Source organism: Uloborus diversus, chromosome 7 (genome assembly GCF_026930045.1).
Source record: "Uloborus diversus isolate 005 chromosome 7, Udiv.v.3.1, whole genome shotgun sequence".
Classification (NCBI taxonomy): domain Eukaryota; kingdom Metazoa; phylum Arthropoda; class Arachnida; order Araneae; family Uloboridae; genus Uloborus; species Uloborus diversus.
The window spans coordinates 157,203,187-157,214,853 of NC_072737.1; the positions used below are offsets into that span (position 1 = coordinate 157,203,187).

Below are 11,667 nucleotides of genomic sequence, written 5' to 3' on the forward strand. Positions count from 1 at the left end.
ACTTGTTAGTTCAACAAAAAAGGGGACATAATATGGATCTTCTTTGAAATCATAAGGATAGCTCGTTTTTTCTTCTAAATTAGAATAAATATCTCCTAAATAATGAGACAAAGGAACACATATTGTGTGGCAACATTTTATTGAACTGATTGAACATATATTTATGTATTGAGAACAAATATGACTTTAATTTCTGTCCATTAGGTTTATTTATACGATTTTTTCTTGATTGTATATTGGTACAGTTCTTAATTCATTTTAAACACTTTATATACGATAGTTGTAAATGCTTTATTTCTTTCTTTTCTTTTCTTTTTTTTTTTTTTTTGATAATTGCAAGCGAATTAGATTTTTTTTTTTTTTTTTTTTCATTATTTAACTTTATATGCTTAGCAGTAATTTTGAAGGATTATTCTGTAAATCATACCTATGAAAAGAGTTTCCTACACCAATGAAGTTAAATTGAATTCATTTGTTTATTTTTTATAATTTTCATTGTCTTTTTTTTAAATAAGTATTTGACTTTTTTTTCTTCAATATTGCAATTTTTAACAGCATCTTTTATTAAACAATCACGAATTGCTTATTATCCTCATGTGATCAATGTTGATCTTTCTGTGATTTTTTCAGATTACCACCCGCGACGGCTGTTTTTAATATTTATTTAGAGTGCGAAATTTTCGTCGTCATAGTTACGAATCGTCTGCGGCTTGATTTTATTCTTTTTTTTTTCAGGGCTTGAATCAAATAGACGTTACATTTAAAAAGTTTTTTTGTGTGCGTAAAATTACTATTTTTTCCGAAGGAAAAGAACCCACCCAGTTTTAGTTTTTCATTATTATTAATATTGTTATTATTTCGGAACTACTATTTATAGAATTAGATTCTAATTTTAGACTGAAAATTCAAGTTGTTTATCGCAAAATGATACATAGCCAAGCCCAGTTACTCCCAAAACTTCGGTTAAAGAGATAAACTGAGAAGGGTGCAAGACCTTCCGTCTCAGGGACGGATTTCCGTCTTGACAAAATTTCCGAGACGGAGGTCGGGACGGAAAGATTCAATGACTTTCTTTTAATTTTTAATGAAAAAAGAAAAATTGAGTATTTGAAAAATATGCTTTAATATTACTGGACCGTTCCATAACCACGAATTTACATCGACATTCTCTCTTGTTTTCCACCATGTGCTTGTTTTGTTTGCAACGTGCTTTTGGAGGAGTGGCTTTTCGGCTCGCGCCGTTTGACTTTTTTTTATTAGGTATAGCTTTGTTATTTCCAACTCACTGCATTGCAGGCCGAGGAGTTGCTCGCTATTCTCCCTGATTTTTCGAAGCAATCGGCTCTAATTGAAAATTTAGCCTTTTCTCATGCTATTTTCGATCATCCTTTCGTTTTTTCATTTGTGTTTTTTTTTTTTTGCAAACTTTACACGCATAAATGAAAATTATGTACGCTCTTAAAATGCCTTAAGAGTTGAATCTGCATCACCGTTTGAGAGTGATTGCTGACAAGATGAAATATTTTCGCCTCAGCAAAGGGCGTCCACATACCAGGTAAAACAGAAACTATCAAGGATTTTGAAGATTTTAATGAAAATGGGAATTTTGGAAATAATCGGGGGGGGGGGGGGGATTTCAAGCTGGTTGGAAACACCGATGGGCAAACCGTTCCTGCATTTTTGACAAAGACTTGAGGTATCACTAAATTCTAATGTCATTGAATCGAACACTCGCTAGAATGGAAATATGGGTGTGGGGGGGGGAGAGAAAGGAAAGGAGAAAAATAACGGCAGCGCACGAGTTTGAGAAAAAACGCTGCTCTTGCGAAGAGGGTAATCTGCGCAAATTAACCCACGATACTGAGGTCTTAAAACGTTGATATCTTGGACAATCTAAGGGGGGGGGGGGTGTTACTCACGGGTTACAGTATAAAATATCGAAAAACTGAAATGAAAATATTTTTGAAGCTAGGAGTGGTTCGATATTTCTCCACTGCAAACTCTTAAAAATTTAAAGGTCAAAAAGTTTTAGGCTGTCTCTAATGATGTAAAAGTTGGTTTTAAAAAAGAATCGAAGACTGGAGTCTTAAAAACACTAATTTAGGCAATCTTTGGTGAATTTATGAGAGATGGTTTTGGTGTTCTAATATGAAAATGTTTTGTAGGTGATGTATTAAAAACTATTTGAGGCTATACTTAAATGACTTAAGTTAAAGGGCATTTGCGACCCTCTCCCGAAAAGTGTTTGTAATTGAAGTCTTAAATCTTTTAGGCTGTCTTTGGCAATGTCAAGAGGGAGGGAGGAGGCTCTCTTTAGGCGAAATTCCGAAACTGGAGTCTTAAAAGCGCAACTTTGGACCGTCTTGGGGTTCGGGGTTCTCCTTTCCCAAAAAATATTCAAAGCTGAAGCATTCAGAACTCAGCTTTAGGTAATCTTTGGAAGACTTAAGAAGAGGGAATTCGAAGGCTTTCTCTCAATACGATTTAGAATTTAAATTCTTAAATCTTCGGTGATGAAAACTGGAAACCGCAAATCTAAGTAAAATTTAGTGAACTTAGAGGAAAGAGTTTCGGGGGGCGGGGGAGGGGTCTCTCTCCCCGAAGTATTGAAATGCTATTTTGGCTATTTTTGAGTGAGTTAAGAGTTAGGGAATTCAGGGGTCTTTCTCGAAACATTTTCGAAACTTGAAGTCTTAAAACTCTTACTTGGGTTGTCTTTGGCGATGTGTGGAAGGGAGGTGCTCTCTCAATAGAAAAATAAATCTTAAACAAAAAACTTACACTACGTTTAGTAAACACAATGAAAGGGAGGCGGGGTATTCCGCACCCCCAGCCCGAAATATTTTAGTTTCTGAAATTTTAAGAGCTTTGTTTTGGGCTATCTTTGGATGACTTAAAGGGGAAGAGTGTAGGAAGATTTTTTTCAAAAAGTTTCCAAAATTAAAGTATTAAAATTTTTAGGCTATCATAAGTCATGTTTATAGGTAAGAGGGGTACCATTCCTACAAAACAATTTAGAAACTGAAGCCTTAAAAATTGAAATTTTGGACATTTGTGGTGAACTCAGAGGAAGGGGTTCGGGAGTTCTCCGAAAATTCTTTGATGCTGAAATATTTAAAGCGCCACTTTTGGCTATATTTGAGTGCCTTAAGAGGGATGTGATTCGGGAACCCTGCCTGGAGTTAGGATTCAGTTTCCCTATTTCTTTTTTTAATTAATGAATGTTGGAAAGGTACCCCTGTTTAAAAAATATATTTACTTCACTGAAGCGATTTTTTATTGCTAATTTCATCACCTGCTATCTTATAAAAGAATTCTTTTTCAAATGAAGACTGTGGGGGAATGGTGACAGTTCATTATCATTAGTCGGCCTTACCCTTCCCCCACCTTTCCTTCTTTTCTAGTTTGTTGGCGCTACCTTGGGTAGATTTTTGAATCGGAACTGATTTATGTTGCAAAAGTGAAAATCTTATATCCTAAGCAATTTTATTGCTACACAACAAAAATGTTTAGGATCGGCAAAAAAACTAATGGTGGTGTGCTGCAAACGCTTTTACCCCTTACATTATCCAACATCGTCTAAAATTGCGTTTTTGAAACTTCAATTTCGAAATATTGCCGAAGGAGGGCTTCTGAACTCCATCCCTTCAATAGTGCATTCAACAAGCGTATAAACGTTATGAAATTTAAATTACAATTTCGTTTTTAAATCTTCGATTTTGGGAAAGCCCATAGCGTCCCCTCCCCCCCCCCCCCTTTTTCTTTAATATTTTTTGAAGATTGCCCAATATTGTGATTTTGGGACTATCAGTTTGAAATAATTGATGTAAGAGTCCCTGAACTCCTCCTTTCCCTGAACTTTACCAAAATGGCCTACCACAGCGCTTTTTGGACTTCAATTTGAAAAAAAATTCTGGGATAGAGCTCCCAGACCCTTCTCCCCCCCCCCCTTATTGCCGGATTTTAGAATTTTTTGGACTTATGATGTCAAAACACTTAAATATTACAATTTTAAGGCTTAAAATTTAAATCAAATAGATTGCAAAACTGACATTGTTAAAATCTGCGACATTTATACATACAAATTTTTCCTTAAGCCCGCATGCGGGTGGTGGAGGGGGGGGGGGGCTGAAAATATTTTCCGTCTTGAACACATCACCAAACTTGCACCCATGGCGACCGAGTTGTACCTGACACCTAAGATTTTATTATTGTGTGTATGTATATATATTCCTCTCTCCTCCCCCACCCCCTTTAATACACATTCAAGTTTTATGATGCCTACTTTCCTAATTAGATAACGTTGTATTTAAACACACGTGCGTATGTTTCAAATAAAATAACAGAATAACGTTAAAAATACTTAAAAGCGTCATTCATTGTAGTGATATTTTGAGAGAAGCTACGTTGGGTCCCGTCAACGCCAGACAGCAACACGCCTCCCATTCAAATTGAAGGAGAGTCTACCACACCTCCTATTACACGCTAGAGTGACTTAAGGGGGAAGCGAAAAATGCCGCTACGAATATATTCGTAACTTGCCGTTTTCAGTACGAAAAAAGTTTCCGAAACATATTCGTAGCCTGCCGCTTTTAATATAAAAATAATTCCGAATATATTTCGGGCTCGCCGCCAGGAGGGTTAATTACCGTGCTTTTTTAACTTAAATTTGAACGTATTTCAATGCATTTAATAACTGCATTATTTTTTATAAGTGTATATAAGTGTTAAACAAAAAATAAAAAATTTATTAATTTATAGCAATAGTTAAAATGCATTGCAATCCACCTTGAAAACACTAATTGCAACGTACTGACCAAATTTTCGATCAAATCGGTTAAATATTAATATAGATATGGGCATTTATGCAAGTGGACTTGATGACGTCAGTCTAGAAAATGTACCAGATGGCAGATGTTCATCGGAAGCTCAAAATACTTTACAGGAGACCGATTAAGCTTTTGTGTTAAAACATTCTCCCTGTTCAAACTTTGTACAGAAATGTTGAGCATTTATGAGAGCTACTGGTTGCCATCTTTGATGATGTCATAGCAGGAAAATAAATATACCAGGTGGAAGATGTCCAACCAAGTCCAAAATACTGTCTAGGACACCAATTTAAAACTTTTTGAAAAAAAAAATCTCCCTACTCAAATTTTCTTACATGTGTGCTGTCAGATCCTGAACTAATTGACGAAAATTAGAAGATTAAAAGTGAAGCACCTGTATCTGAATATTGAACTTGTTTTCAGAAAAAAAAGAGGGAGAGGATTTTTAATTGTGATTTATGTTATGGTACATCTTTGTTTAACAAAAAAAATTTTGGTACTGACATGCTTAGTATAAAGTGAATTTTTAATCTAACTCTTTCGCACTTTACAGTTTATTAAAAATACTAAAATACAGCTAGATAGAAACATTTTAAAGCAAGATGGATGTGTGGGGGGGGGAGGGCATCGAGAAGTTTTGTCCAACCTCGGAAACTTTTTAGACACAGCGCTGAATGTTGGTTGATGAAATTTTCTGAACCACACTCAAAAATTTTTGAAATATCGTATTTAGTGATAAAATTTAAAAGTAAATAATGTAAAAGAAAAAATTAGACATGCATTTTATAGAACATTGCTGAACTCTTTGAAGGTAAAAATTTCCATTGCTGATAAAGATGCAAAAGATTTCACATCACAGTATGAAGGTTTGTACATTGCTGTAGTGCAATTGAGGTAGTGAAAAGCAAAGAGATGTAAGTGGCAAAATTAAAAATTTGCTGATAACTAGTACAAAGGATAGGAGAACATCTCTTGCTAGGGATAAGAGATAGTATAGTAACACTGGTAAATGCTGCTGTATAGCACGATTTAGAAAAACATTTCAATGAAAGTCTACCTAGGACTTAATCTTTAAACGTGTTTTACTTGAAACTTTAAAATGTCCACTTACATCCCTTTGTCTCTCACAGCCTCCATTAATAGATTTTGGCTATTAAACTAAATATATAAATGGTCATGCATAATTTTTACTTTATTTTGCAGATTTAGTTACTTTTTAATAATTGAAAAATTTCAGGATGGCAAAAAACAATATTTTGGGGCATTTCAAGAGATTTTATACTTTTATAGCAATTCAGAACAAGCATGTTGCCTTCCTAAGTGCAAAAGTCATATCTGCAGCTGTGTTCAAAATGAGAAATTGTCGTTTAAAATGTTGCGCCTCCATGTATTTGATTCAGACGCAAAATTTTCAAAAAAAAATTTTCAAATATTTTCCATTGACAAATAACTATTAAACGTTGTACTTTGGTAAAATATGCGACAAAGAACCACCTAGTGACAATGACTTGATTTTGATCAGTGCAGATACCACTTTTGTGCTTAGCACAGCAGTATAAGCCATGGATTAACAAAGCAACTATAAACAAGCAAGAAAGCACATCCTTTGCGTCTTATCTTGTTTGTTGCATTGATACTTTGTGTACGCAATCTTTGCTACTGTCAAATTCAAATAGACTCCGCAGCAACAACGATCATATCTCTACCAAGAGTCTTTAATGACTGAAATACTTTGACAAGGCTTAAAAGCTCATCAACTCTCCAGTTAGATAGAGATATTCGAAGACAGAAATCTGAAGTACTCATCCCTTGATTTCCTACTGGAACCTCTTTTTCCAAAAACACTACCACCTAACACAACCATTCATCTGAACTTGTTCCAACCATGCTCCAAAAAAGAGGATCCCATTCTACTCAAACAAAATGGCCTTCAAACCATAGAAAAGCTTTCGCAAGAGAACCTAGCTAATGCCTTTACTGATGATTCTTCTGAAAAAATTCCTCAATGGCAGTGGAGTAGGCATCCTTTTCACTCTTTAAAGCAGAGAAAAATTCAATCTTAAAATTAACACAGGATTAATTTCCTTGAATTTCACCAGCGAACTCTTGGTGATCAAGAAAGCTATAACTTTTTATGTAACTAATTCTCAAGCTGTGGATCTTGCTGAGGGACTAGTTGTCTTTTCAGACTCTAAATCAGCCCTTGAGGCCATCCGAAATGGAGAGACAAACATCACCTCCAACATAAATAACTTGCTCAAACAGATGCATTGCAAAGGGAAATCTTGCGGGTTGCAGTGGATACCAACACATGTAAGCATCAAGGGGAATCAGTGTGCAGACGCCCTGGCCAAAGAGGCACATGGTCTTGACCAACCTCTCCCCACCATCACACTTGCAGATGCGAATGCAATGGCCAGATGCAGACTTCTATACCAGCCCTTAAACAAACCTTTGATAACCAACTTCGACTTCCCTAGAGACATCACGACCACACTCGCCTGACTCAGACCAGAGCATTACAAGGGAAAAAAAATACTTCCTGACGGGACAAGAACTTATCCTCATTGCAAGAACTGCCCAGAGACACAACTCACACCAAGACACATCTTTGAATCCCCAAGCATTACTGCAGTGATCTTGAAACTCGGCTTGCTACCAGACAGAGATCTGCTGCAGGAGACCCTCTACAGTCCAGAGGCACCGAAGTTGCCGGCTGTGGTCTTTCGGACCTTTGACAATATTTAGCACAATCTATGGACACGACATCATCAAACAAGCAAGAACTTACGTTTTTTTGCACCTGATTCTCCATCTTTAACAGGTTTCTTTGTTTTCTGCTTATCTCTTAAATATTTTTTCAATTTCTCAGCTCTTTCTAAGTACTGAGCACATTTTGCACGGATACTTTCTTTAGCTTTATCACTTTGAGCTTCATCTGAAAAGAAAGAAGAATTTTAAATAGGGTGTGATCGTACATAACAGAGACCTAACAAAAATTGTAAAATCTTTGAGTAAGAAAAAAGTTTCATGTACCAGGAAAATTATTTCTCAATGTTTATAAGGGAATTTCAATGTATCATGGCTTATGAAATTCCTGTTGAAAGAAGTAGTTTAACAAGCCATTTTTTTAAAATAGTTGTCCGAGATTTGTTTACAAACGTATGTGTTTATTAAGTGAATCCTCCACCATCTTAAAAACTTTCTTGTTAGTGGATTAGTTTATGTCAATTTACTCAAGCTAAAGACTAATATAAACTCCGAATTGCAATTAATTATAAACATACAAACACAGATGCTATTTACAGCTAACAATAATGTGGTTTGTTGCTGAAAACAACAAAGAAAAATATTTACATTTAATAGAATGAAGAAAATATTCTACGCCATGTTCATATAATCTGAGAGCTTCATCATAATTCTTTTTCTTATCTTCTTCTGTAGCTTTTGTAACTAATTCAATAGCTTTCTATAAGGCAGATAAAACAAAAAAAAAAATTAGACAACAATATAAATTAATACAGAGATGAGAAAAAAGCTATTCATAAGTATTTTGCTGCACTGTTCAACATTCCGTAACGGCTCAATTTTTTAAATAAATATTTTTATTGCTATTACAACATGAGACGACAAATCTGCAATGCTAGGAATTGGTCATCCACCACAAAGAGCACCAAGACTTAGGAGAAATAATGATAAACCTACACACTGAAGAGTTTCCACAATCTTGTTAGCTGTGGAGATGTTTATTTCAGCATATGTACATTTTGTTTTTAAGAAATACTGGTGACCTTAAAGTTGTTACTCAAAATGAAATACTAACGTTGAATATACCAGTTTTTTTGGTACTGTCAGCCTCACTTAATCGGGGTAACAGATAATTGAATACCACACTCATACAAATAAAACCTCACGGAACCGAATGTTTCCACATAGATATAGTGCTGTTAAAGATCCCCGCTTAATCGAATTCATTTCCCCAGATAATCGAATAATATTGATCAGTTTTCAGAAATATTCTTGTTGATAGTTTTCTTTAATGAAATAGAATTAAGTTAAAAAAAAGCAATAGCAATTGTTGACGTAAAAGTATAAAACAATATTTGTCGTAATCTTGTTGTGAGAAAAAACTCTTAATTTTTTAACAAAATATTTCCTCTATTCTTTTTTTTTTTTTTTGCCATAACAAGTAAAAACAATACATGGTTCAGTCAATAATTAAATTAAATAACACAAAGAAATATACACATTTTAGACGATACTAAATTGATAAATATTAAATGCATAACACAGCAGACCAGAAGGAAAAGGGAAGAAAAGCATTCCCAAAAGACACTGAGCAAGAAATCCACTATCAAAGAACTTTTTCAAAAAATAATTGTAGTACTGAAATAATGTGCCAAAACGAAGATCTCATTACTCAAGTTGTAGGTTATGTTTTTATAATTTTCATATCTCTACATAGTACAAAATGAAGAAGTCTCCAAAAAGGGTCTGTTTGTGTAAACAGGCAAAACTCGAGAAGTATCTGGTGGGGCCTCGGTAGAGCTGTTCGCTTGCATGTCATTGTGATAATCCCGAGGTAGTGGGTTTGATTCCCGCCCTTTGCCCTGGTTGTAACGTCCTTCTCTGTGCTGTTAATTCGGTCCTACACTATGTGCCTGGATTGTGATATCTGTCATATTGCACGTGAGTTCATAAATGGGCCCTGTATGACCAAGTAAACGAACTCGAAATGTATGTTATCAATAAATCAAACATCTAAATCAAATCAAAACTACCCGGTCAATTTTTCAGCATCTTTCTTTCAGCACCGGAAAGGTTTGCAGACCGGTTCGAAAAACATTCAACAAGTAGTTCTTTTTTCATTCCAATTTATGCCCAATTCTCACATAAATTCCCGAATATGAGGGTGAAAATTGCTTGCACATATTAATATTACATACTAGTGAAAATACCCGGCGTTGCCTGGGTCAGTAATAATTACGAGAAAAAATCGTTACTTGATTTTGTTTTCTGTTTTAAGTGAAAGAATTTAAAACACATCTTTTTGACGTGATTAAAAATCGAGTTTCTTCCTTACCCATAAAACTAAAATAGCAATAAGTATAAAGAACAAAATAGTATTGATTTAGAAACGAAAGCACTATATTTAAGCATATACAAATTTCCAAAACATGAAATTAATCTTCTCATGTTTAAAAAGATTAATCTGTTGATACTTTTTTTTTAACATGGAGTCTAAAACCTTCTCTGTATGGCTAATGAAGTAAGAAGTGATTTAAAAAAAGTAGCTGCTCTCGTAATCCCCTTATGCTTGCTTTAGCTATTTTGGGAAATTTCAATCATTGTGGGCTCTTGGTGCGATTTTACCGAATTTGCGAGAGTCGTTTTGGGGTACCTTCGATGATTCTCCCCTCCTTCTTTCCTTCCTTTGTAAAACGATTATGATATTAATTTTCGTTACAGAGATATCGTCGCCAGATTCTGAGATACTTTTGGTCACCATAAAATGGCGCTAAACAGTTCCATCCAAAATGTTTTCAAAATAAGTTGTAAAATCTGGTGATTGTTTGAAATTGTGCAAAAAGGAAAATTAATGGAAGTTTTTGTGCTGTTTATGGATTTGCCTAATTTAGTTGCTGGATTATTTAACACAGTAAAAAAAGTCTTTTGAAAATTCTTTGATTGGCGATATTTTGTTCACATGGTGAAAGCTGAGAAACATTATGACGTAGTCTTCGGCTTCAAAAACAACGACGTTGAAAAAACTGCCAAATGCATCAGCTACGGAAATTTTTCTGCAAAATTTTTGGCGATCTGCTGGTTGATTGGATAATGAGTAAGCGTTCAATCAGCATAAATAATAATAAAAACCATTAATTACATTAAAGTTCCATTTAAATGGAAAATGATCAGCTAAATCATGTATTATTTGCCAATCTTATGCAAAAATCTTACTTCAAGATTTGACTTGAGAAAAGCCTTGAACAGTCACGAAAAGCAAAGATAGTCAACAATACAACAATTGCCGCTATCGACAGGGAGTTGAGATGATACACTAAATACTGTATTGAGTTGAGGAAAGCCTTCGAACATGGAACTAAAAAGCTCATAACTCGTTTTTTATTCTACTTAGAAATTTCGAACAGGTGCCATCTTCAGCAGAAAAATCAGAGCTTTCGATGGACATATAATGTAAATATGTGCAAGTATTTTATCATTTCAATATTAGAGAATTTATACAAAAATTGTGTTTTATTGCCCCCCTAAGGGGGGTTTTGCCCCCCATAACGCGACGAAAACTACCCTATGTGTTATTCTGATGCATAAGCTATATTATTGTAAAGTTTTATGAAAATCCGTTCAGTAGTTTTTTGCGTGAAAGAGTAACAAACATCCATCCATACATCCATACAGACAAACTTTCGCATATATAATAGTAGTAAGATTGTTGGAAAGGGTAGAATTTTTCCCCATTCTATGCAATTTGTTTCAATGCTCTAACTTAATTATGGTGGGAGCTATTACCGTTTTTAGCTCTTTTTTTTTTTTAGGCTTAGCGGAAATTTAGGCACTACTTTCTTCATTAAATTAATCAATAAAAAATGAAGGAATTGTCCTAGGTTTTTTTTTTTTTTTTTTGACACCATTGGAAAAAGCGACATATTTTACTCCAGATCTATCGCATCTTTAATCGAAAAAGTAAGCTTCTATCTCCAAAGGAAAAAAAGTTACAAGACTTAAATCAAGTTCGAAAAAAATCTCATCTACATTCAAGCTGTTAAACATTTCATTTTCGCGTTTCCAAGGTTACGCTTTTTGAATCCATTAATTA

At 34.5% G+C, this 11,667-nt stretch overlaps 1 protein-coding gene across 1 annotated transcript in view; it reads right to left on the bottom strand.

The window, feature by feature from the left end:
• LOC129227045 (vacuolar protein sorting-associated protein 4-like) overlaps window positions 1-11,667 on the bottom strand; it is a 50,002-nt gene that overhangs the window by 36,852 nt on the left and 1,483 nt on the right. The window contains exons 2-3 of the mRNA XM_054861685.1: window positions 8,187-8,298; window positions 7,617-7,767 (exon numbers count right to left, since the gene is read on the bottom strand). Coding sequence (XP_054717660.1) covers window positions 7,617-7,767; window positions 8,187-8,298 — 263 coding nt within the window. The remainder of the gene's footprint in view (window positions 1-7,616; window positions 7,768-8,186; window positions 8,299-11,667) is intronic.